The sequence below is a fragment of the Amblyomma maculatum genome, chromosome 2 (genome assembly GCF_055883805.1).
Source record: "Amblyomma maculatum isolate TAMU_Amacu chromosome 2, ASM5588380v1, whole genome shotgun sequence".
In the NCBI taxonomy this organism is placed as follows: domain Eukaryota; kingdom Metazoa; phylum Arthropoda; class Arachnida; order Ixodida; family Ixodidae; genus Amblyomma; species Amblyomma maculatum.
Window position 1 is genome coordinate 48,829,170 of NC_139345.1, and position 27,389 is coordinate 48,856,558.

A 27,389-nucleotide genomic window follows, 5' to 3' on the forward strand; every position below is an offset into this window, starting at 1 on the left:
AACAGAACGAGAACGGAAAAAAAGGGTGGAGGGGTAGGTATGTTGATACACCAGGGAACAAATTGACAAAGAATAAAATCATCTTGTAAAGAACATATCTGGGTATCAGGCATACATGGCAAAATTACTTTTGAAAATGAATTAAATTACATTACTAATTACTTTGCTGCAAATCGCAGAAAGGTAATTAATTTAATAAATAGAATGATGGTATAGTTAAGCAATCTAAAACAATAATTAAGATATAGGGAGAAAAATGAGCATGATAGCTACTGCTACCACCCCGTTTCAAAGGGGACGCTCCTATATTCCATCCATCCATCCATCCATGCCATTTTCAATGGCAAATTAAAATAATAAAACCTCTTTTCTTTATTGTAGTGCTTGATCTGTACTATATTTCAGTTCAGTTTATGGGCTATGTGACTAAAAAGATTCACGATTATAATAAAGCAAATTTCACAGCTATGAACACAGAACTTGAAATATTTTTCTATAATGAATTTCTACCGTACATCAACAGCCGCTGTGTTGAGGAAAACTGGGTACTTTTTAGAGATAGGGTTTCATCTCTGGTTGGCCAGTTTGTTCCTGTAATCAAAATAACTAAAGATAAATCGAATCCTTGGTTTACCAGGAGGCTTAAGGAACTGCGAAATAAGAAAAAGTGGTTATATCAGACTACTAAGCGTGCGCGCACCAGTTCTGCTGGAATAAATACAGTGACACACTAAAAACATATATCCGCCTTATCCTCCATGAAAAATTAGTACTTTTCACACGACCTTCCTTCGCTTATAAAAACTAATCCCAAAAAGTTTTGGAAACAGATATGCCCAGATTGGGATGGAGGATCCATATCTCTACAATGTAACAACATTCCAGTTTCAGATAATAAATGCCCAGCGATATCCAACACCTACTTTTCATCTGTATTCTCTTCCGAAGATAGCTCTAACCTACCCGAGGTACCCGAACTTAATTGCCGCTACATGACACCCATTGAAATAACTGAGGAAGGTATCATCCCTCTCATTTACTACTTCAGCTGGTGTAGACAGCATTAATTCTGAAATCTTAAAGAATACTATTTCAATCTCTAGTAAAATTTTATTTCATATTTTTCAGCAATCTTTAACTGGTGGACTGCAGCCCGCGGAATGGAAGATAGCTAAAATAATACCAATTTTTAAAGCTGGCAACAAAACTTCAGCTGAGAATTATCGTCCAATATATCTCACATGTATCTGTTGTAAAATGCTTGAACACATAATTTCAACTCATGTTTTCAGTCACTTTGAGCAGAACAACTTTTTCTATGCTAATCAACATGAATTTAGGAAGAGTCATTCCCGCGAAACACAGTTATTCGAACTAACAACTGACGCATTTCAATATGAGCGAAAACCTTCTAAATGATTGTATATTCCTTGACTTCGCCAAAGCTTTTGACCGGGTAGCTCACTGCCGCTCGATTTCAAAATTATCATCACTCCGTCTAGGCTCGTTAACTTTAACATGGCTTCGCAAGTTCCTCTCGCATCGGCAACAGTTCGTGTTTGTTAACAATGTGTGCTCTAATCTTTCCCGTTATCTCCGGTGTGCCGCAAGGTAGCATGCTCGGACCCTTATTATTTCTTATATAAATGATTTACCAAATAATATAACCACTTGTAGTATGCGCATTTTCGCAGATTGCATCATCTATCGACCTATTAAATCTTCTGACCACTTGGCGCTCCAGTCAGACCTTCTTCTTATTAACGAATGGTGCAACTCAGTTTTACAAGAATATATGGCGACACATTAGCCTTAAACTCATCAGCACTTCCACGAGCCATCAAATTATGGAATAACCTGCCTGAAATTATCGCTTCTCTTTCTAATCTAGAAGAGTTCCATCGCCAACTCATCACATTACATCATTGAAGCCTTCACTTAGCCTTATTTGTCCTATATATAAATTTTTATTAAATTTGTTGCAGCTGGTAAATGCCTTTGAAGGGATTTATTTACTTGTGTTTACCCATGTACTCTTTCCGTTTATCTTTTTCCCCCTTACCATTTTTTTAAGCGCTATACCGGCACTGTGTGCCGCTTGCTTTTTATTGTGCATAATCTGTGTGTGTACCGTTGTGCTTTAATCTGTGTCGCATATATCTTTTTCATAGTGATATAATTATTTCCATGTCGTTTCGTGCGCTCTTCTGTACTATTTTGTTCGTTGATATATTAATTACCATGGTTTGTATTTTTGAATGTTTCCTTACTTTTTATATATATATATATATATATATATATAGCACTGTATAGATTTTTTCATCCCCCTTACACAATGCCTAATGGGCCTGTAAGGTATTTCCAATAAATAAAATAAATATGATGCAAGACCTTTTCACCTCCCCCATAATCTCATGACATATTTTGCTGCTGTTCTGTCCCTTTAATGCAGTTCAAAATGGAAGCGTAGTCACTTAAAGCTGTAGACATGCCTAATTTTAGTCGTAGTTCCGTCTTTGGAATGACGCACGCAACACATTATGAAGCATAAATAGCCACATGTATCGCACGAAAAGAAGCACTAAATAATTGCCCCATTTTTTTCTTTCATGAAGTTTCGGTTTCAACCACCGAACGACGAGTCTGTATCAGACGAGTTGAGGTCACATGAGGAGTGCGAAAACAGCCGCTTAATTGGTTTCAATTCAATGTACCGAATTTAAACGCCTGCACAAAAGCTGAAGCCACAAAGAAAATGAACAGGCAGCGAATGTATCAGCTTTTTCTTCACTGACGAGACAACATATTTTTGACATCAAAGCTGTCATAGAGTGGTTGAAACCAAACCTGCACAAGAAAAAAATCTTCAGCTATTTAGCTAGTGCAAGTGTCTTGTCCACATTCCAAAGAAAAAGCATTCACCCAAATTTTGATGTTTCTACACCTATAAAACAAAAGTACGTGGCTCTAATATCAATCAATGCTGGCTCCTAGGTCATCGAAAATTTGGGACTTAATATGTTGGTTCACAATTGTACGCTAGCACTGGGTCACAGCATTTTAACCCTCGGTAGGTTGTGCATCAGTGCCCCCAAAATCTAGTTTTATCTGCATCTCTGTCACTCTGCTGCTGATTTCAGCGCCGGTATGAGATATCTCGTATGTTTATGATCAAAGCAAGCTTCCCCTGTCAAAAAATGCTAAGAACATTGAGGTATATGTATGAGGCTGGCTCAGTAAACAAAGACCGAGCGTTCTTTGAGGAATTCTACAATCTGCATATCGTGTTTCAACACACCCAAGTCCGAATTCCTGGCGAGGCGTGTATGTGCATGAACAGCATGAGCTGTTAATAAAAACAAAGCCTTGAAGCTAAGCCATTATGGTTGTGAAATCCAGCAGCGGGAGCGGGCATCAACCCAATATTTCAGCTCTGCAGTAATGCTGTGCCATTTTGCAGGCAAGGCGACCACCACCCACTTACTCAGAAGCAACCAACGTGCCGCAAATCACCATCTCGGATTACTCGTCCATCTCACATCCCAAAACGTTTGTCTATTCAAGCACGTGAGCTGCCAACATGCACTTACAGTTGGGTGCGGCACCAGCAATGCATGCGTCATTGGATGACGCTCCTTGTACACACATTGTAGATAAACTTTTGTTATTCTTTTGAAATGGAACATTTCCCCAACTCACTCCACTGTAAAAATATAATGATCTCTGAAGCACCCACCCAGGCTCTCTCCAGAGTGTCCATCAGCCAGCCAGTCATCAGCCAAATGCGGTCAACTTTAACTGTTTCTAGAACTTTCTAGGCAATCGCACATCCTGTCAGGCTTTTGAATGCCATCACTTGACACTCTGCAATGCACCATATTGCTTTTTTGCCAGAAAGTTCTTCTCCAGGCCCCTTCTCATTGTGTTATTAAATGGTGGATTGAGTAACCAAGCCTTGCTGCTATGCTGTAAGGTCAATACACTTGATTACTGCAGGCACTTGTCTGTGAGAAACCTTCCCTATCACCTTCCTTGTAATAGGTACTCTGCAAACTTCACTCAGGTACTGCAGCCCTAAAGTACACACCTCCACGATAGCGTTAAACACACCATTCTCCAAAAATATTTGGTGTCGACGTTGAGCGAAAAATCATGGGCACAGCTCCAGCAGCTGATAGCTGGCAGCTGACAAGACAGGCCACTGATTGGCCACAGGGTTGTGCGACGTCACGCAATTATGTGACATGGCCAATTTGGCAGCAGTAGACAATTCTAACCTCAACTCAAACAGGAGGGTGCCGAAAATATAATTTCCCAGGACACCTTCATTCTGAGTCAAGACATGAAGTTGAAACTTGGTAATTCGCACCCAAAAAGCATATTTTTCTTTTTTTTTAGTCATGCAGAATTCAAATTAAGGGGTATCTTTTGAAATGTCGATTGTACCAATGTTGATTGTACCAAAGCATCAGTTGGGTGCCAAATCAATGTGCCTTTTTGTCGTCGTAATTATCGCATCCCGCTGGTGATAGATTTGTAAATAAAAGTGTGACTCAATCTTGTCCCACAAGATATATACCGAGCGGCTTCTTGGAACATGAACTGGTGACAGATCTGTAAATAAAAGTGTGACTCAGTCCTTTCACAAAATATGTACTGAGTGGCTTCTTGGAACATGAACACTCAAACTCAAAAACAACATTTTCCAATAAATGCAAAAAAGAAAACCCATGTGGCACATTTCTTTTTTGTTAAAAGTGTGAACTCAAAACATGAGATTTAATATGATGTTAGAATTTCTCCCCATCCCAACTTGCACGTGCATTACACTTGCATCTTCTTTCTTCATGCGACTGAGCCCTGCAGGATGACTGCTTCACTGTGGTGGAATGGTGAGACTGGTGAGGATTTCTCGTATTGATGGGAAGATGCAGCATTCTGAAAAGAGAGAATGGCAAACCTTTCACTTTATTTGACTGAATACCTCAGCCTGCTACAAAAGTAAGAGAAAATGAGGGAGAACCGTTTAATCTCACTACGTTTAGCAAATGACATCGGTGCTTGTGTTTCACAGTGCGGCAAACTGATTGAGCTTGATGTCTGAAAACTGTAGCGTCACATAAGAAAGAAACATGATCTGCCCAGCATTGCACAAAAGCTGTTGAGCGCTGCTGGCAGCTGATGTCAAACCTTCATTAATTAAAAAGACTAGCACATATAATACAGACAAAGATATAGAAGACAGGACGAGTGCTATGTCTGTTATATGCGCTAGTCTTTTTATTAATGATGACACCCCAACTAGCCCAGCTTTCTGCCTTGATGTCAAACCTCCATCGCTAATGCTTTTGTCTGCACCTAGCCTCCAGAAACCTCAAATGAGAACTTTAAAACTTGTGTGATCAATGAACTGACCGTTGGGCGGTGCAAACTCAGCAAAGCGGCGCAGCATAGCATTGATGATGGTGACAGGTGCATTGGGCTGCGCCCCAGGCGCCTCCAGCCGCTTGTCGGCCACTTGCATCACGTTGGCAATCAAGTCGTACACCACGGGAACAGCTATGTGTGATGGCTCACCCGGCACCAACCGGCTCAGCTGCAACTACACAGGAACACGAATTGCACACATTAAGTAAACATGCTTCGGCGATTGAGAGTATGTAAAATAAATAAATAAATAAATAAAATAAATGTCAACGGGCCCGCTGAAATTCTACAAAAAGAGGGAAAAATAGCACATGCACACATCACACAATGAGTGTTGCCCTTCATCCTTCGAAATCTGAATATAAACTCACTACAAAAGAACACTTCAGTGAGTTATTAAGCTGGTTAACAATATTAGTGACTGCAAGAGACAGTGCACATATGTAATGATAAATTCTTTTTCTTTAGGCAGTGGCAGTAATCTCAGTGAAATTACTCCAGGAGATTGAGCATTGCCTAGGACTAGACCCAATAAGTATGAAAGAATTTTTAGCCCCACCATTGACGTCAATTCCAAGCTATTTGACTCACATTTCGGATGCCCACAGACTTAGCATAAACCCTTGAGCGCATGGCTTGAACTGGCAATATCGCCATTAAGCATTGATTTGATGGTGTCACACCATTTTACGGTAGCTGCAGGCCACCCGCTAGAGTCACTGCAAACACACCGCGCAGCACTGTCTCGGGTCCAGGGGCCAGTACTCAGCAACACAAATATCTGCTCACGCCACATGGTCGAGCGTTGAGTTGCCTGTGTCTGCTGGAGATATGCACCTCCAGAACAAATAGCTGGAGCTACATGATGCAGACATCCAGCAATGGCAGCATATACTTACGAAGAACAGCATCTTGTTCTTGATCATGACGATTGAGCTCATTCCAGAGGGCGCAATGGGTGGCGCGGCAGGCGGAATGGTCAGGCACAGCTGCATACTCCACTTCATGTTCCGATCTGGGGCCTGCAATGGCAAAGCAGAGTATCGGAATAACTCATAAACAACTTCAAGCAGCTTACTACAGTTGTTTTAAGGTGCAGTTTTACAGGGAGGGTTGGGAACATGTGACACCAAGGTAAATAATAGCGTGCAGCACTACGCCGGCAGCCACGCTCCTTAAGAAATTTACTCATGCACATTGCAATCCATTTAAACAGAGTAAGTTGCTATGCGCAAGCAGAGCTCTCCAAGGGGAGAGGCACACTCACCAGCTCCAACCTCATCAGCTGAACAAAGTCCTTGAGAATGTTCAGTGGCGCATTAAGCAGTCTGGTGAATGACATGAAGGCATTGGGCTTGTACGGGAAGCTCGCAACCTGAGACAAAGAAAGGAAGCAGAAGCCACAGCATTTAGGTTTTCCGCACGCAAGTGACATGAAAAAAATATCTTTCTGTCGTGTTTATGTAATTTGAAAGTTGCAAAACTGTGAATGTCCCTGTGCAAAAGAAGATGCAGTGGAATAATGTGTATAAGAAAAGTAAGCAATGTCAGAAAGAAAGAAATAGCTCCACATACTGGAAATAGCCTAGAAAAAGTTGTTGACTGCTTTACAGGCCGCATAAAACAAGCATGCATGGCATTCCACAAGATGCCACCGGGCAACATCTGGTAAGGCTTGAGGAACAACACAGTTCTTGTGCAAGCTGCTAGCATAGTCCCTCAATCGACGACACCTGCCTCAGATCTTGGAATGCAGCACTGCAAAAGCCGCAAAGTGTAATTTAAATGAACGATTGAGTGTCCTTCATCAAGTCAAGGGGGGAGGCGCAAGATCACTGCGGCAGTATAGGGGGCAGTGGGAGATAGTGCTTTGGTCAAGGTCCAAGTCAGTCAATGAGAACTTCCAAAAAAACCAGTCCCAACAATCCAGCAGCACTGCCAGTGTATTATTGGCATGCTTGAAGCCAAAGCAGAGAAATAAAGGAAAGAAAAAAGAAAAAGAAGAAAAGTCCCTCATCAACATAAAATGCAAAGGAGTGCACCTTGGTGTCAAAGTATCGCTCCAGCAGCTGAAGTTCCTCTGGGGCCCACTGGTCAGGTGGCCCCGTCTGAGAAAGCTTGAGATGAAGCGACTGCAACGTGGTGGGGTTAAGGCTCACGCGGCATTGGAGTGTTTCTGCCCTGAACTGAATCACTCCTGGCTCTGCGGGAGCCAGCATCGTCATCTGTAAAAAAATGTGAAGTCTTCCTTCAGCTTCAGCTGATTCCGTGGCTACAAAGCAAATATGTGCAAGTAGCATGACAAGAATCCACACACTAGGAAATGCATGAGCCAGACATTGGGGGAACACATGAACATGTAGAACAGGTCAAGCAAACCAGGTGCAAAACACCACTCTCAATCTCCATACTCATCAGACGACATACAATGTACACAATGCTGTCGAGAGCTCTCTATCCATGCCAGCAGCTTTGACAGCCAAGATAAAACCTGTCTTGATGCCTAGCACTCATGTTAGTGCCAAGTTTGCAGGCTACTTAAAAGCTGTGGGGTTGCCACCCATACTTATGTTAGAGCTCGTGACACCTTTGTAACAAGTTCTTGCACACTAGCTCCGAAAGATGCCTAGATTTTTGACTGAATTACATTTCTCTACTTTTAATATAAAGTTGCCAGTTAGGCTTTTTTTTTTACCCCCTTTTTGAGCACTTGCCTTCGCTTCAAGTTTGTTCCCGTGCTCTGTTGAGCAGGAAGCCACCCAGAAGCAACAGTAACTGTTGCTTCAGAGCCAGCTCTTGTTCACTGCCCTTCCTATCTTCCTATGGTTCCTGGTACTGCAGCCCTCGTTTCGATGGCAGTGTACCAGAGAACGAAGAAGTTTGTGGAAGGAGGAGGGGGGGTCTGAACAGCACAACACTACTGGGCTAGCTGAGTGCAAAGTTCGAGCCTCTATGTGCCGCAGCACAGAAAAGTAGTGCTTGCATTCACGACTAGCTGCACGGAAACTGCTATTATCATGTTAAAACGTTACAGACATAGTAACCATCAACCATCTTCCCCCTCCCTCTTCTTCATCCTCATTTTTATTTATAGTATTTCCTCCTTTTCCTTCTTTAGGTACCTCACTCCCATCTGGAGTAGCAAGCTATGATGTTGGTACAGCTGACCTCACCTGGATGATTCCTTCTTCTTTGCCTAATCTGTCACGTAAAATGCAGATACAGTCGAACCCCGCTACAATGAATGCCGCTTGAACAAAACTTTTGCTTCATCAGCTCATATAGAGACAAATGGAACAAATTTCTCATCACAACAAACCATTTTTGGGATTTGGCTTCAACGAAATTCTTGCTAAGGGAGGCTTGATTTAACAATGTATCCAAAAGTCCATGCTGCTTTGTTTCTCTAAGAACTTTTGCTCGAATCGATATGTTCCCCCTACTGACCCACTCCAATCAGAGACATACGAAAACAATCATCGCTGGGAGGCAATGAGAATTGGGCTGCTGCCTTAGGACAAGGTGCAGGTGTAAGCTACCGTTTTCTTGCGAGCCAGAGCCGTGCTCAATCCGTATTTTATAGCACCACCATCTGTGAGGAACGCATCCAGAGCTTTTAGATGATATCAGTTGGGAAACTCCATTTCAAAAAGTGACTAGTTCTTGTATGCATTTTTCGGGTGTATATATGCACTGTCGCACCATCAAGAAGCGGTCAATAGAAGGTTTTTGGCAATCGTCGTCAATGTCTTTTGAAAATTACTTTTTTCTTTCTTCTTTTCCACCTTAATTGACTCTACGGCAGTTATATTTTTGCTACTGCATCTTTTCAACTAATTTTATTTTCCATCTGCTGAGCATTTATCAACAATATGAAAGTTTGCAACTTGGACTCAATTTTCTTTAATGGCCGCGGGTGCCACCACTATTTGTATACACCCGCATTTTGACTGATCAAAACCGCCATTTTTTTATACATGGGCCCAATGGGAAGTTTTGCAACTGATATATTAAGGAGCTCTGGGACACATCTGGCATGATAAGCAGTTTTATCAGTGCCCACGACGACCACACTGCGATGTAACTGCTCAGTGAGTATGAAAATCGCACCACGGCGCTCATGGCAAAGAAGCTGAAATAGCTTTGTAAATAAATGCCGTTTTTCAACTGTGCAATCCAATCTCACCATGTCGTTGACTGATTTCACCAAAACAAAATTTTCACTTCAAGAAAATTTTTTACACACCCCGTCAGTTTTGTTGTAGCAAGATTCAACTGTATATGAAAGCATAAAGCTACTGCTTCGACATGGCAACAGCAATTGCACTTTTTGGCATACCTCCACAACTCCACCTTCTTTCCGCTACCTCTCATCTTCCACCTATGGCAGATGAATTCATTCCTATGCCTAGCATTCCAAGCCACCATGATGCGACTCTCTGGAAACATGCCCTCATCATGAATCCATACTTTCCCGGCCTAGACTTGAGGCTCACAATCGATAAAGTTTGAAACTCACGTTGTCATCTCCCTGGACCACACGATGCAGGCTTTTGCGCATAAAGACACAACCGAGGAAGCGTTCCAGTGGGGAGCAGTGTGGGGCCAGGGCCCCTCCTCCCATCAGTGCCCCAGCTCCCATGGGACCACCATGGCCTGCCCCACTCTGGCAGGCCAGGTCGAGTGCCTTGTGCGACAGGAGGGTGGGTATGGCAGCCGCCCACGACCGCTGCGGCAGCACTCGTGCCGCACCACCAGGAGCTCCTAACCCTGCATAGGCAGAATGTGCAAGAACTGGCTTGTCTCTGCATGCTCCTTGCCAGCTCCAACACAAGCAATGCCCCACTCTTTAGTAAGCATGCCATTCACTGCTACGCTACACTGGTTTAACTGATGAAAACTTAAGCAACAGCAAACACAAAGGTGAAATTTGCACACTTTTCTTTTTGTCGCTGGCACTGCACACATACCAGCAACCACTTCCTGGTTTATAATCAGCCAGCGAAAAGAGCGTAGAGAAAACAACACTAGACACCCTAAACTCTGAAAATAGTGAATTCAAAGCATTGCTAAGGAGTACAAATGTCTCTTTCTTTCATAAGTATGAACACGGATAGAACTCTAGGTATGTCTTGTTCACCTTGAGGTGGCAAAGGTGGCTTGTGGTCGAGAGGTGCACCCGTCTGAGGGCTGTGCAAGGGCGCCCCACCAACCGATGGAGGTGCATGCGGCGATGGTGCCAAGCGTGGGGATGGCCGTGGCACTGATGGGCTCCCTGGCCACGTGCCAGGAACTGGTGATGATAGCGACATGCTGCCTGTTGAACCCCCTGGCGTAGGAAACGGAGACCCGCCTTCTGGGTGGCTTCCTGCGCAACAGAGCACGGGAACAAACTTGAAGCAAAGGCAAGTGCTCAAAAAGGAGGTTTAAAAAAAAGCCTAACTGGCAACTTTAATTAAAAGTAGAGAAATGTAATTCAAAAGAATACTTGGTGACTGCTTAATCTAGCATTGTTATCCAACCGTGCATTTAAGTTTTATATGTCTTTCCTATGGATATGACTGCTTTGCAAATGACCTCTACCCTACTGTCCTGCAGCCCCTCTGAAACATGCTGAAGGACCCTCAAAAGAGATCATTGGCATTCATGCCAGCCTACCCATTCACTGAAATCAAAAGTTTAATAGTACTTCACAAATATAGGTGGTAAAGAGTGAGTGTATAGTAATCTCCTGAAACTTCCACATTATATCTTCCCAATGTGCTTTTGGAATGGATGTAAAACTTAATTATGTGCAAGCTCAAGCATTATTATTTACATTCTTATTCAAATGTTTCCATTAAGTTTTCACAAAGGTGCAAGCCCTCCTGCAGAAAGCAGCAAGACAGACCTTAATTTCAGCTTCATTGAGATTTGTTATACCTAGGCTGTCTATTTTCGCTTTCTCTGCAGCGATACCCTTCTGCATCACTGAAACATTTTTCAGCAGTTGGGTCATACGGCAAGTGCAAATGGCTTACTACATTATGCAGCATGATGCATCAAAAGAGGTAGCTAAGTTGCACATCAAAAAACCCTGATGCGAAATTTTTTACGGCATTAAAGAAAACAATGATCTCTTTAAACACAGAAAAAAAATTAGAAAGTATGAAAACTTCCCAGTTTTACCAGCAACACAACTAAGGAATTCCTCTGAGCTTGTTTGCATGCTCCAACATGAAGAATGATCAACAAACCAGCAGAAGGTACCATAATGCCTGCATGCTGTGTACAAGGAATAAAAATTTTCTGTTCTAGCTACCATATACCACGTAGAAGCATGCCCTTTCAATACGAAGCTCCATATTGAGGAAAAAAAAAAAAAGAAAGCAGCATCGTCATTTCACGTGAATACTGTTCCCACCAAAGAAAATGAAATTGTGCACCAGTGAGCGGCACGTTCGTGCTGGTAGTTGCTTTCCGGAACAAAAAAAGATAGACAATGCGACAGAACACTTTCTATATGCTCAGGAGAGCATGAGTTCCATGCCAGAGTTCGAAACTACAGAAGCGTCTACTGTTAGCACCTAGTCGGCTGGGCCACATACGAGGGCACTGTTTTATTGCCTCTGATATCCATTTGCCTCCGTTTGTGGCTGTATCACCACACTCTGAGCTGTGCATGCACCTCAATGCCATATTGCCGGAAGCTACATAAAGAAAGCCACAGGGGAGGAGACATGCATTGACTCATATTCAGGTCAGCCTTCTCTTTTCTCATTTTTGAACAATGAGGGCAGCCAGCTGAGCGGTCTACTTAAATGCGGCAATCTATGGTAGCACATCGTTTTACACAGATGGTAACACAGTACTGATCACTGATATAAGTGATAAGGTGAGCAGATTATCTGAGCCACAATTGTGACTTCTGGGAGTGGTGAAAAAACTGCACTCACCAGCCTGTGACTGTGAGGAGGCCATGTAGCCCTGTGTGGCGGGGCTAGGCATGGGCACTTGTGATGGTGACGGGGCCAGGAAGGAAGGTGAAGGAGCATGAAGGGGGTTCACAGGAGAGCCTGCGCCAAACAGGTGCCCTGGGCTCTGTGCCTGCAAGATGACACAGGTACGCATGTTTGACAGCAGGATAGATGTGACGTGTTTAGTGCTGCTAGCTCTAGGGACCATGTCTCACAAAAATAGCAATCAAAATGGGTCAGCAAGGTCGCGCCTTTCTTTTTTTTATAGTACCGCAGCACGAACCTGTTTAATTGAATACAAGAATCCTAATTAAGGTTGCAGTTGCCTGTAGCATATTCACTCAGTGATAAGTTTATGTCACTAACAAACTTTTCGTAGCTTTCTGAGAAGTCATCGCTCACATTATACTTAAATAAGAATTAATGAATGATTCATAAATTAATGAACCACTTTGTTGTCCTGCTCTGCACCTCCAAAAGCAAGCCTCAAATTACAATCAGAGTCATGCTACATTCAAGCAAATACTATGCCAGCATTTTAATTCCATATAATTGCTTAAAGAAACTGCATCTCCCTATTGAATGCCTTTCCACTTCCAATGGAAACTGAAATTAAGCATGCTCACAACTTCCTGCTGCAATTCATCACGCTGAAAAGAAATGGAAGAAATCCTCGAAGCAAGCTTTAACAAAACTTGTAGGTATCCCATGATTTCAAGAAGCCGAGAAAGACCAACGCTGCCCCTCAGTGGCACACCCAGAAGTTGTCTACGCCCTGCAGCTCCCAGCTACCGAAGTTTACTGCCATGATATGAAGTGCATGAACTGTATCAGCAACACCTATCAAACAGGCAAAAAACCTTTGACTTCTGCTATACAATGCTGAACACAAACTCACACAGAATAATGACTCTTTTTTTCTTGTGTTCTTGTACTATGTGTCTTTCTCTTTGTTTCTACAAAATATGTGTGTGTGTGTATGTGTGGGGGGGGGGGGGGGGGGGGGAGGGTAAAATCAAGCACTTTTCTTGTAGCCTAAATTTACAAACAAATCCGATTATTCAATAAAAACATTTATCATTTTTGGTTTTCCTGCGCTCTTTTTCAGCAGATACATTTTACCATACCGTCACTCATCTCTGTGCACGAACTTAAATTCTCTATTTTCAGTCATACTCATAAACACAAAAAAAGAATGACACAACACACCAAAAACTGTTTGCAAGGTTAGGTTTTCTTTTCCTGATTCTTTGCAATTATTCTGCCACATTTATTACTGTACCCATGTGCGAGACATCACTGACTGCTGGCCCCTGCACACTGGAAAAACTTTTCTTGATCACAATAGCATACAGCGCTTTGCAGACACACAGTAGCACTGGAAAATGACATCTTTAGTGTCAGCAGCGCTGCATATATTGGTGCCAATATGACGTCCAGGTTAATGCAAGCGTTCAGGCCTCTAATAAAATAAAGTAAGCTCTTAATAAAAATTGATTAATACCCCAGTCAAGCGTGCAAGCTAAAGTGCACTTCCGCGGAGTGCACTTCGCAGCTTGAAAGAGACTTTACGCTATGCAGTGCTAAATGGGAAAGCGAAGTGCACTCACATAAGCACTCGTTGGTACGAAACTAGCAACTGAAAAACATGTTTTAAAACAGAAATTGGAACCTCCAAGCGCGAAGTTCAGGGAACTGCTTTTTAAAGTAGTAAAACATTCAAAAAATGCTTAAAATTTGACGCCGGGCCATGATTCATAGACCCCTTATCAACGAACACCATGAATAATAACGACCGCCCCCTAACTGAAAATGGCGTAGCCTCAGTGGCGCACCACTCATAATGTGGAAGTTGCGTACGTGGTTACATCACGCTTTTGTTATTTGATATTTTGCCCGTCGCTATTATAAAACATTTCATCAAATGAAAATATGTACAAAATGTAAAATCAACTTGTATGCATATCTTATTACATAATACAGTTGTGACGAAGAAATTTCTGCCGGCGAGGCTACGCGCTCAGCCCTCGAAGTCTGTTTTGCGAACGCACTCCGACCTGAGTGCACACTTTGGCAAGTGCACTTATGTTACACTGTTTAGCAGCGGTAGAGTGCACTTTTCGTAAGTGACACTTGCCGTAAGTGCACTTTATTTTGCGCGCTTGACAGGGGCATAAGTAACGATCCAAGACGGGCACCTTAAGACAACGTTTAGTTCTCATCATATGCATTCAACCCTGTGCAGAGGCAAACTACTTTGTGTGGTAGGAACAGGGTCTAACCCAGTTTTTCAGGAGTCTGCTCAACGTGAGAAATTATAGGTTAAAATCGAGTCTTCCCCATAAACGGACTGCGCTACGTACAGTCGCCCAAATATTTAACTTGCACGCGTGACGGCCGCATTTTCTGTGATTCTGAGCACTACAGAGGAGTTAACCTGTTTGAAGTACAAGCGTAAACAAAGGCTCACCAAGCCCTAGCTTACTCTTAATTTTATCTGCCCTAGAAAATGCGGCCATCACGCACGCCAGTTAAAGATTTGGGCAGCTGTACATAGCACAGGCCCCACATACACAATGCTAGCACAGCAGGAAGAAATAAAATTTCACACAGCCAACATGTCCTGTGGTTTCACCGTCATGAGCACCAAGCAGCTACCACAGATCTGATTATGTTGGCAGTGACAGGAGAGACTGAAGAAAGCAGGCCACGGATGAGCAGGCCTTCGCAATTGATCGGATAAACAAAGTGTGCTCAATCACCACTGCACAGACACAGTGCCTGCTATGCTCTGACATAAAATTCTCGAGTGAAAACAATGTGTTCAATATATAGGCAGTAAACTGAAATACAGCCACAGTGGAATGTCACCAATTCAGCCTTCAAGGGAATAGAAAATTTTACAAAATAAAATTCAAGTGAAAAGAAGCCTCTTAAGTGGAAAGAACTGATATTTTCAATTAACACATACAATATTCAGGCGCGGCAGCAAGCTCTTAGCATATCCCACTGTTACCAGCTGATAAAACTGTAACGTTAGTCAATGTTCCCAAAATTTGGCTGTGCCGAGTCCTTTCGTCCTGAATACAAGAAGAAAATGCAGCACTGAAAAGCGCGTAGGAGGTGTGCACTTTCACAGACAATGAAAGCGGGAAATAATGGCGGTGCTTTTCAGAGCGAGAAGCGCATTCTTACAAGAAAATGCACCGTAGCTGCCACAGCCTCGACTGTGCACCACAACACCATCAAAACTTCCATTCTGATAAATGGTAAAATACTGCATATTACAAGTGAGACACTGAAAAAAACATGTAATAATGTGCAGCTGGTTTTGTGACTACTTTCCAGCTTTAGTCACTACGCCTAATTATGAAGGAGAATGCCAAAAGAACAAGCGCTTCAGCTGTTTGTTTGTTCTTTCTCATCTCTATCACCACCTTTGCCACTTATTTTCAGGCCATCCTGATGGGAGGCACAGCATAGTGGCAGGTTTGCTTTCGCCTGAGAGCTTCATCCCAGTCCCCATGTTCATCCGCGCCACATCAATGGCAGTACAACCGTCAAACTCAAGTGTTAAGCTTTTTACAGTGGCCGCTGACTGATTTTCGTGCACACAATGTGCGGTAAGACGGTCTTATGAAGCATCAAAATATAAACAAGCTGCTCAACCTTTCCTCCACCACAATGGCAAAAAGTTGATACACTGAAATCTCATTACTACGAGCATCACATTAATAAACTTTTCAAATTAATGAATCTTTTAGGAATCCCCAGCAGATTTTCTGTTTTTAATGTAAAGCGAATTTCAAAATAGCGTATATTTCAGACTAACGTACGTATTTTACTTTTCTTCTATAATCTAGGAACAACAGTATTATGAATTCGGCTACAATTAACACCGCCGCAGCTTGCAACTTTTGTGTGAAACCGAAACGGCCGTTTCTGTGTGTATGGTCCGCGAACTCAGCGGTTTATAACGCAGTAGTCAGCAGGCCTAGCCGCCTGCCTTTTTTTTCTTCCTGTGTTGTGTCGTTCGCCGGTCTGTTGTTTGTGCCAGTCGCGCGTGCGGGACGCTTTTTTTTTTTTTTTTGTCGCGGATTATCGTATTGCGAAGTTTTTGGGAGATCTGACGATGATTGCAGCCAGCAAAGTGCCAAGAAGATCGGAACGCAGCTAGTGGAAGAGTAGTGGAAGAATGTAGCTGCAAAAACTGTTTTAAAATGTTTCAATGAGATACAAGACAAACAAAGACAGAAAGTATTTCCGGAAAATAGATGGCACATGTAGCACGTGTTGGACGTGTGTTAGCCATTTCCATGCATTTCTGGTTGCAGATAATGAGCCAGAGGCCGGTCTGCACACTGTTCTGCCACGAAGATGAGAGCACCGAGTAGCCTACTCGCAAACCAAACAAATACTCCCGAGACCACTGTGACACGCATCCCACCTGAGACAGCACCGATGGATGCGGTGAAGCTGGTGTGTGAGGGTTAGAAGGGGGTGTCATAGGGTGGTGGAAGCGCAGGCCACCGGTGGCGGCCGCCACCGCAGCAGCGGCTGCCGAGGCGCTATCTTGGCCACGCTGAGCTGGGGAGTTTGGCCTCAGGCCAGGCCCCAAGAAGGAGTCCATGCCCTCCAGAGTAGGGATGGGCGATGGAGGGTTGTCATCCTCTGACTGGGAACGCCTCCGCAACTGGCATGCACTCTCATCGACAAACTTGCTCAGGAAGGCCTGCAAGAGACGGCAGCCGAGATCAGCGTCGTTTGCACCTTGTTTCATCGCACCACACAGCACACTAACCTTCGCTGCCGCATAAAGCAAACAACACATAATGTGAAGCATGCAAGAAACAGTGAGCAGGTACCGACACATAAAAGTGCACATTAAGTTCAGAACAGGCCTGAATTGATAGCTGACGCTCAGCCGAAACTCCATTGCAGACATCAAGTAATGCTTCAACCTTGCACTTTGCAATATGCTCAAAGCCAAGGTGTGAATATAGCATGAAATCTTTTTTTTTTTTTTTTTTTCATAGGTTTTCAAGGTAACTAAAGTGACCAACAAGCAGGTCGAGAGTCGGAGCACATGGCGTGAAAATAAAGAGGAGAAGGTGGCTATGGATACAGAAAGAAGGAAAAGTGGGTCACTGAGAAAGATAATGCGCAGAAAGAACTCAGTGCAGTAGGAAGAGCGAAAAAGGGCGAATGTGCAGAGGACCGGGCAACTCAAAACAACGAACAGCAGAGGCCACATACATTAAACTTAAAGTATAAGAGTTTTGGCTATGCTCTATTATAGCGTGCATGCCTGATGTGTTGCCTTATATATAATGCCACTGTATTCTCTGCTTCTGTATTCATTCATGCCATACCGCATTTTTCTGCGGTGGGGGTCCTTGGCTATGAATGGCCTGAGCACTGTATGCTTTATATTTCTCTCAAATTCTCCTGACTTCTCTCCCGTGGGCTTATAATTGTGCAAATAAGGAAAATGAACATTTTTTCATGATGCTGTCATTCCAATTGATGTTGGCACAAGAAGATAGCATTATACGGCATGAATGTGATAGCTAATACACAACTCGAAAAAAAAAGCCAAAATCCGCAATTTTTCAAGATTGCAAGAAACTAAGGGTCTTTGCCCTCAAGGTTCCAACACGACTGAGCACATTCAAAGACTGCAAGTAGTGCTCAAACCAATACTAGACTGCTGCTACTACCATCGCAATTGGCTCACAATCAAAGGTGCCTTAAACTTATTTACAGAGTAATGAATCTCATGAGAAAGAAGACTACAAAAAGAGCATTGCACAAGTATCTCCTCCTGCACCTCAGCTCCAGACACAGTAAATGCACAGGTCAGGTTTTATAAAAAAATGTGCAACTCAAAGGATTCATACCAGTTTGAAAAAAAGAGAGTATTTACGTTAAACATGCATTTGAATTATGTCTAATTCAGGCTTTAATTTCAGCACAAAAAAAAATGATGGGGGGAGAAGGGCAGAAAAAACAAACATGATGCACTCACCCTCAGTCCCTGGATTGGGGTGAAGTCCTCAACAGCCTTGGTCTTGTCAAATTTGCTGTATGCCCCATCCCTGACTGCCACAAAGCCCTCTGGCCGACACTGGATGTCGAGGACATATCTAAGGACGTGAGCTCAGGAGTACACACATTTCTCAGAAAGGCGGCATTAGACTGCTATTTAATAAGACCTGCAATTTATTGTGTGACCGTACATAGAATAGCTTTCAATCAAGTAAAGATTACTGACCTCGAAATCAGGAATTTGCCTTTTATCATCACATAATCATCAATACATTTAGCACACAACATATGCTGAATTACTTGGTTCAAATTTATGGGACTCCTGGGCAGGTCACGCACAGAATGGAATGTAACAAAAGTCAACAAGCAATCTATGTACAGTAATTTACGCACAGTCCTCCCATTACAGCCTTGCTTTGGGACCTCATCCTGCAACAACTTCACAATGGAGAATAGTACATGCAGTATCAATTAATTATATGAAAAAAAAAAAAGAAAAATGTCCAAATACAAGAAGTTGAAACACTTCTGTAGTATAATTCCTGCTGCGAGTGCAGAAATTTACCATGAAGGATACGTATTTCTGTATGCAAGACGGAGATGAGTTGATGACTGTGGAATGATGACAAACGTCTGGACTGGAACCTGAGGCCTCTGTACACAACAACGAAAAAATATGGTTGTCAGCATCAGGTCAACAGCTGATAGTACATTGCACTGCAGAATCCTGATACAAAACATGCACTTGGTATACAAGTGCTTTGTTTACTTGCTGACAAGGTTGCAGGTTACGCGCACATTTTTGTGCCCTAGCTGATAGAATGTTAATTTCAAATCCCAGTGATTCAAAACCAAATAATTTGAAACCCTGGATAATTTGTAGGATATGAGTGGATGCATATTTTCTATTGTAAATTTGGCAGGTAACCTGAACTAGTGGCCTGCACCAGCTTATTAATTTGAACGTCTGGGGTGTCATGCAGAAATGCCTGATCCCGATACCACCCCGTAAAGCGAATGCTCTTCAGAGCCATGAGGTGATATGGCAGTGAAGTGCTCCAGCTCTAGCCTTTACAGCATAAAAACCAATCCATGCTACAGCTCGCAGACCGCCAAAGTGGCCCCAGAAGAGAAGAACTGCGCCACGGCAGCCACACAGTTTCTTTGTGTGGTGTGTCGTGGTTCAAGGGTTAGATTACCAGCATCTCCAATTACTTAGGTAAATGCAAAGTTCATCGAAAACATTCAGTACATTCTCATAACAAAAGCTTTTGCCTAGGCCACATTTTTTTTTTTCCTATGCTCAGCTAATAGCAAAATATGCTTTGGTCAAATATACTTTGCAATACAAATTGCCTCAAATTAACAAGATTTTACTATTATTAGCATCCCTCATCCTGCAAGCAATTAGTGAATGAAAATTCCCAACCACAAAGATTTGTGCTCGTTAGCCAGTGTCTTCTTGGCTGTTTTAATCATGTTCCGCAGGCTGGCAGCAAAGCCAATGTTCGAAAGAAGTCATGTAAAGAAGTATGAACGTAACTGAAATGCACTCGACTCTTGAAAATACATTTCAAACTAGGGAGGGCAGGCTGAAAATTTGTTCGGATTGTGTGAAGTTCAAATTCAGTGTAGCTTAATGCTGATCACTGATCGACCAAAAGATTGGTGAGTTGGAATCAATGAGGAACAAATGTGCTCCAATATCTTAACTGTCAAACTTTTCTCGTGTCCCGAAGAGTGCTAACATTAGACAAAGCTAGGAAATTAGTATTTCGCACCACACATAAAAACTGCTGTTAATGAATAAACAAAATGCAGAACCATAAAGCATTAGAATCAAATATATGAAATGAAGTTAACTGATATCAATAAGGCTTCACAACATTCACAAATCTGCCAGAACTTGTTCAGCAAGTACAGACCGCAACCTAGGTGTGAAGGGTAAGCATGCTGACGTAGAACTTACACTGTTGATGACTCCAAGCTGGGGTGCACATGGAAGCTTGGTGAGAGAGAGGAGTGGTGCATAGGTGTCTCTCAGCACCTACATCGTGAAACACCATTTAGACTGACATTAAGGCCATTGCTAAGTCAGAAACAGGAAGGAAGACATGAAAAGGCAGGCAAAAATCAAGAACACTAGGCCAATGGTTGCAAAAATTCAGGCCAAGGACAGACGCATAACATTTCCAAATTTCTTGAACATCACACACTTTTTTTTAAGTGGTTAAAGCCTGTCACAGGAACACAAACAAATTGTGTCTTTGATTCTCCTTTCAGTAAGGCAAGAGCTCGATCAGGTTGCCATTAAGCAATTCAAAAGCTGCAAAATGCAAAAGTGACGGGTGGTCACACAACCATAAAAACTTGGATATTGGCAAAGTTTTGCTCAGAGATATCAGAACGCCAGATTACCTATTAGCAATTCTAATAATACACCACCTCCTACTAAAAGAAATAAGTTGCATACAAACAGATAACGATTGCAGAAACACTTCAGCCAGACATCTGAAAGACCAGAATGTAAACAAGAAATGATTTGCACTGAACAAATTAGCATGATGTGCTGTATGCAAACAGCCACATTCTACCTGATGTAAGACAAAGAATACATGCCAGTACACAACCGTGGCTTAAAAAAAACATACATACAGCCCTCACTATGTAAACGACCAGCTCAAATCCTCCAGCCAATTACACTATTGAACCAGCACATGGCAGACTGCCCTGAATTTTTTACCCAAAAAAAGTTTTGTAAAATCGGTGCTGGATGGAGGCGAAATGGAGAGGTGTCCATTTGATATGTGATGTCAGTGCATGTTAAAGATCTCCAGGTGGTCGAAATTACTCCATAGTGGAGCGTGGCCCTCCACTATGGCTCCTCTTTCCCTTCCCGCTTTCACTCCCACCTCCTTTCCCTAATGGCACGGCTCAGGTGTCCACAAAAAAAAAAAACAAGGTGAAAGGTGACAGATACTGCACCTTTCCTTTCATGCAAGCCAATTTATCTAATTTATAGAGTCAGTGTTGCTTAAATCTATAGAACATCCCAAAGAAAAAAAAGTAACGTGCCATGGCACATGTGTCTAAATATATCATTACTATAGGAACATACCATGACTACAATTACGATGTGAGGGTTTCTTTTGCAGGCATGAAACAGAAAAAAAAGAGAGAGAGATATAAAGTACAAGAATATAACATGGGGAACAAGGCTGCAGTACCATAAAGCTGGGAAGAAGTTTACAAACAAGAATACAAACGTGGAGGCATTTGTAGGGTGCCAAGTCACAAAAAGAGAAACTAAATGCTATGTGACCGGTGCAGAGAGGACTGCCTTATTATGTGGATTCTGATTTCGTAAGCGATTTGTGTTGACAAACTGAGTTCATTTGCCCCAGTGCAAGTTTAAATTCAGGAGACTGTTCAGTTTGCTCAAATCTGACGTCTTGTTAGACTAAGTGTTTGACCAAGTGACACCAAACATAGGCTTCAATCTGGCCAAAACATGAGACACTAACAGTTTAACATAACATAACATGACAAGGACGGCGCTGACTTCCAACTTTTATTACGAACGAATCGCGTGAACATATATACTCTGAAACAATCAGGCGTCACTGTCAATGCATGCACAAATAAGAGCGTTCTTTTTCAGAAAGAATAACAGAGGCAGAACTAGCACATGCTTCTCCTCGATTACATATCAGTTGAGATTCTAGGATTTCTCATGTTACACGTTGTTTGCTTATTTTTTTAATGACAGTGCCAGCAAGATCTGGAGAACAGTCCTTACAAGTAAGGCAGTGGGTGACCAGGAAACCTTCAAAATCTTTGCCGTCACGGGCATTTTTAACATTGTTGGTGTGTTCTCTCAACCTATCATTCACTTATCTCCCAGTTTCGCCTACTTATGTTTTTCCACAGTTTAATGGAATTTCGTATACTACGCCTTCTGTGCATTCAACGAAGGGCTGCCGATGCTTTTTGCCGCAGTTCATTTTCATTCAGCGCCGTCCTTGTTGTCTCACCTCGTCCTTGTCTCTTTGCGCTGTTATATATTTGTTCAAGGCATGTACCAACACACCCAATTTAACACTTTAATCAAGTTTAACATAAGGGAAGAAAGGCTGCAGCAAAAACCATGCGGTCTAAAATAGTGATAAGTTAAGCGGATCTGTTCACGCTGCTGACAGTTCAAATTCTCATTCGAAGCCATACAGGTAAACTTTCTGCTTCCGATTTCTCGAAGGCTGTACACAAACAATAATGCTAATATATTACAATTTTATTTTTGCATTGCTTCGCTAGCTAAGAACTAGAATTCTTTCAGGGTACCAAGCATGCATGTCTCATCACACTTTTATTCATCCCCTTTACACGACCACTTAGAAGTCAATTTTATTCCTCGAAACCATATATGCAAATTCCAGCCCATGAAAGCATTTTGAAAATTAACTTTCCTCCGTCTCACCTCCACAGAAAGGCAGCCAAGTTGCCTTCCACCAATTCCTTCTTTCCGTTTATCAAGGCAGTAAAGTAGGGCAGTTGAAACGTGCGTTTCTGTGCAAAGGTTCCATGCAATTTTAAGGGGAGACCCTATGGTTTAAAGTAATTTTGGTAATTTTTATTGTACATGGCTGAAAACAGCACACTTAATCTGTTTTTGAGCGCTGAACACAAATATGCAATTTATTCTATTTTATGCCTGTCATGTGTCAGTTTTAAAATATCTGTTAACACTATATGACATTATTGTGCCTATGTTTTTGATAACTTCCATATCAAAAGTTATTAACATTTGATGTCTACGTATTCTACAAGAGCCAGAGAGCGAAACATACCATAATATCAGCTCTTGCTTCCCTAGCAGAGAAGTTATATACTTGTCAACTACAACAGTTGAAGAACTGAAAAAATTGCGACGAATAAACGTAACAATTTAATTAAATTTGCAAGAGGAAATGGTCTGTTGTTTAGACCTTATTGCACACAGGTGTGTGCCATTTCCAATGACGAGTTTCTCGCCGCACTGCCCCTGTTCAGGCATGTGATGTACTGCGAGTCATCTCAGTTTAATGGGTTGCAGTTCGGAGCATTTGTAGGTCGACCTACACATTCCTACCCACGTATGTGACCTACACATATGTACGGCATTCCAGCTTTTCTCCTCTCCCTCACCCCTTTCCTGGATTGGGAATCAACTGTGTCAACCAAAGGCAACTAAAAACACTTAGTCTGCCTCCGCACAATGCATTCGATTACAATACAAGAAGTGACTTCTAACTTCCGTTTTCAGTTCAAAAACTAGCGTCACATTGGTGCACATACGAATTTGGGCCACAGCCAGGCAACAGGGTGCATTTCAATGCTACGTACCTCAACCAGGGTAGCCACAGAGCGGTGCTGGTTGAATTCGTGCTGCAACTGTGGTGCGACCACGGTGTGCGGGTTGCTGGCCGAGGCAGTGTGGCCCACCACACCAAAGGCCAGGTGGAAGCGCTTCTCAGAGGGACGCCAGTAGATGGTCACCTGTAAATGAAATGCCGCCATCCATGGTTTCGAAAGTGGTTGGTAAGAAAAAGAAGGCAGAAAGGGGAGTGCACTACCAAAAAGGTAAAGAGAAATAGTGGCCTTCATGTCACACATATTGCCACTTACAGTGCTAGCCTTGTTCATGCCATAGCCGAGGACCAACTTCTTGTAAGTGAAGGACTTGATGTCCACGATGGACATAAGGGTATTGTGCTGGTCTGAAAAACAGAACGAAATTCATCACACACTGCTACAAGCAAAAGTGTTCCATAAAAGCAGGAAAGCAAAAGTATAGTATTGACTTTCCATGAGACAGGAGACTTCACCAAAACTGAAAATTATTGCTAAACTGGCTGCTTATTATACTGCAGCCAAATATAATGCAAAGGCATGTCTGGCTCAGCAATAAAACCAATTTCAGAATGTAGGACTGCAGCAACCCTTTGCAGGGAAGGTGGAAATGCTATGGGTGCGCTCTTTTCATGTATAGGTGTCTGTTTAAGTGTACTATATGTATGCAAGGTTTTTGGAAGACTGAAGCCATGAAAAAGCTGAATTTTTATGCTGCATGACGATGCGGCCTAACACTGACAATCGGATTGTGCGAGTAAACCCAAGAAGTGTAAAGCATACCCCAAGTTCCTAACTGTATGCATGAACTGCCAAGAAATAAAACATATCTGCACCTCCCAGGCCCCAGAAACTTTTGCTGGGATCTAAACGTCTAACAAAACACAATAGGTTAAATGAGGACACAAGTGCACACTTCTGTATTACAGCTTTGACCTCCCTATCGCCAAAGCTACAAGAAGCAGGCGTCGACGATTACAAGCATGATTTTAACGTGAATAAGACGGACACAGGAAGAACACTCATTGCAGCCAGCTTCGAATCAATGGAAAAAGCTTTCAACCCATGCACTTGCCTAGGCGAAGGGCTTGAGCAAACCGCAGCACCACGCCGTACAGGTGTCCAATGGTGTTCCAGTCCTGGAGCATCTCCTCAACCATGGAGGCTACCAGGGCAGGCGTGCCAGCTCCAAAGTCGTACATAAAGCACACCGGCCTCCTGGGACCCCGCTCCTTGGCGGACTGGCTCAGCAATGGGCAGCTACAGAACACAAACTGCACAGAACAAGGAGGACACAGTGAGACACAAACACTAAAACAAGAACCAAATGCCACCTTCTTAACTACACATGTCCCAGCAACCGGTAAACAGTAGGAAACAGTGGCTATCCAAATGATGCATAAAACTCGGTGACGATAAATTATATTTGTTTAGTACTCGGGTGAAATTTGATTTAAAATATTTTCCAATTTGTTTAAAAATCTGTGAATTTGCTCAAAAATTAACCATAAACTCAGCTTAAAACTGACCATGCAGCTGCAGCGACGCTATCTATAGTTAGCAAATATCTTACATCTGCACAAAAGAAAAAAAGGAGAGATGCAAGGTATCAACCACATTCACCTCGGCTAACCAGGCCTTTATGCCCTTGACTTGAAGCCTCAATGTGCAGCTCAAAGTGGCCGCGTGCAGTGCTGCTGCAGTCTCTTTCTCCCAGTCCTCCCCAGCGGGCATCCTGCAACATCATCCAAGAAATTACACACTGCCAAGCTGCAGTAGTAGAAGCAGGCTTGAGCATTTTGGAGCAGCTTTGGGAGCAGTAATAAAGCCATTTTGGAGCAGCTTTGGAGCAATAAAACGAGCGTTTTGGAGCATTTGAATTATGTTTTGGAGCCGGTTTTTAAGGTCAAATGCCTCTGATAATTGCAGTTTTCTCTTTCTGAAATACCCTTTTTTATGCAAGGTCTATGACTTTCCAAATTCGCACCCACCTCTGACAAGACAAACGGCCAACAACTTGGAACAGACTATCAGCAAAAGGAAAGCTTGCTGGTGCACTTCATAACCGAACACCTAGTCTGACCTAAAACATTAGCCTATTTTGACTTGATAGACGGAAATGTCGAGTCTACCACTTCGATACGCTCTAGAAGCAATACTAATTCGGAGCTCAGGTTAATGGGCACAACATTTCTGCTCTCTACCTTGTGCATATGTTTTTTGATCCTATGCCTGTGCTGATAAACTCCCGAGCACTGGTCAGTAGTGCATTCAGGAAATATAAATGGCATTGAAGGGCAGGTAGCCTTTTCATCCTTCAGCATTTTCACTTCACTGCCTCCTGCCGATAGTTTATCATTCTTTGCTTGAGCAATGCTGGGGCTCATTTTTAACATCTTGGCGATAGGCCCTGTATGGCTTTCCAACACTCTTGAGAAACTTCCTAGTCATTGACACCTTCGCCATACCAACACATAATGCTTCAGGTATGATTTTTCCTGCCATAGGCCTGACAAGCTTGTCACTGACAAAGAGGCTCAATGGTGAAAAGCCTGCTTGTTCTCACAGTATAGCCATTAGAATAACTCGCGCAGTTTTTGCAGTTGGACAAGTTTCCTAATGGCTCACAGTAGTAGCGATATCTGCTTTGCTTGCTGCTCTTGCTTTTCTCTCCTCCAACGATTCAAAAGGCTGAGAGGAGGTGCTATGTCCCATGCACAGTGCATTTTGTTTTCACAATTACCTTCAGTCGCCTGTGGCTCATACTAAACTTACTTGCGAATAAATATTTATTATACTTCATGCTTCCCTCCCTTACAAAATTTTTATTTGCATTAAGCCCAGCGAAATGCATTACATCTTTTCCACCGGTGCTGTGACATTGTTCCTGTGTTCTGCTAAATTTGATAGCAGCCAGTTTGGAACAGTTTTGGAGCAGAATGGAGCAGGGAAAGCAGTTTGGAGCAGAATGGAGCAAGTGGAGCAGCACTTCCACCCTGTAATAATGAACTATTCATAGGTTGCGAGGCATCACCCAGCACGTAACTCCATTTAACTCCTTAGTAAGCATGAAGAGGTCGCATGGAGGTAACGCTGAATCAACTCCTCCCTTGCGGTTCCTATGCCGACAAAACCTTCTCGCTTCCGCCCACATTGAGAGCACCGAATCTGCACGCTTGTAAATGCGCTGCCTGCAGTTTGGTGGAACCTCTTGGCATGTGACAACACAGCTTTTGGGAAGGCTCCAATTGCTTTATCGACTCCACGGCACATCGTGAAAGACGCCAAGGAGGCCTTTATCATTTACGAGAAGCTTTGATTCAATGTTTCCAGATGTGTGTGCACAGCAATGCATTTGAGAGAACTTCAAGAAACCATAGTTTTCATGCAGACTTTGAAGCAGATGACCATCACCCAGAAGTTCACAAGACAGCTGTAATGTGACGCAAACAGTTTTTGGCAGTGCTCTGCGTAATTTGATAATTCAAATTTCTGGGACCTTTTTTCTAGCTTTTGCTCAAACAGGACCATTCCAGCACCAGTAGTAGCCTGTATGGATGCAAATACTGT

The 27,389-nt window shown here is 42.7% G+C and overlaps 2 protein-coding genes across 4 annotated transcripts in view; one reads left to right on the forward strand and one right to left on the reverse strand.

The window, feature by feature from the left end:
• Window positions 1-4,572, forward strand: part of LOC146198579 (uncharacterized) — a 42,292-nt gene extending 37,720 nt beyond the window's left edge. For all 3 annotated transcript variants that reach the window (XM_084594070.1, XM_084594071.1, XM_084594072.1), the window contains exon 7: window positions 3,461-4,572. In XM_084594070.1, the coding sequence (XP_084450196.1) occupies window positions 3,461-3,571 (111 nt within the window). In that variant the 3' untranslated portion in view covers window positions 3,572-4,572. The remainder of the gene's footprint in view (window positions 1-3,460) is intronic.
• Window positions 4,573-4,813: 241 nt separating this feature from the next.
• The window catches only part of MED14 (mediator complex subunit 14), a 52,862-nt gene continuing 30,286 nt past the window's right edge, over window positions 4,814-27,389 (reverse strand). The window contains exons 21-36 of the mRNA XM_084594074.1: window positions 25,443-25,554; window positions 24,895-25,093; window positions 24,096-24,187; window positions 23,814-23,966; window positions 20,401-20,478; window positions 19,009-19,085; window positions 18,412-18,529; window positions 16,831-17,115; window positions 12,363-12,513; window positions 10,568-10,795; window positions 9,947-10,197; window positions 7,470-7,652; window positions 6,695-6,802; window positions 6,327-6,449; window positions 5,416-5,602; window positions 4,814-4,938 (exon numbers count right to left, since the gene is read on the reverse strand). Of these exons, the coding sequence (XP_084450200.1) occupies window positions 4,877-4,938; window positions 5,416-5,602; window positions 6,327-6,449; window positions 6,695-6,802; window positions 7,470-7,652; window positions 9,947-10,197; window positions 10,568-10,795; window positions 12,363-12,513; window positions 16,831-17,115; window positions 18,412-18,529; window positions 19,009-19,085; window positions 20,401-20,478; window positions 23,814-23,966; window positions 24,096-24,187; window positions 24,895-25,093; window positions 25,443-25,554 (2,407 nt within the window). The 3' untranslated portion in view covers window positions 4,814-4,876. The remainder of the gene's footprint in view (window positions 4,939-5,415; window positions 5,603-6,326; window positions 6,450-6,694; window positions 6,803-7,469; window positions 7,653-9,946; window positions 10,198-10,567; window positions 10,796-12,362; window positions 12,514-16,830; window positions 17,116-18,411; window positions 18,530-19,008; window positions 19,086-20,400; window positions 20,479-23,813; window positions 23,967-24,095; window positions 24,188-24,894; window positions 25,094-25,442; window positions 25,555-27,389) is intronic.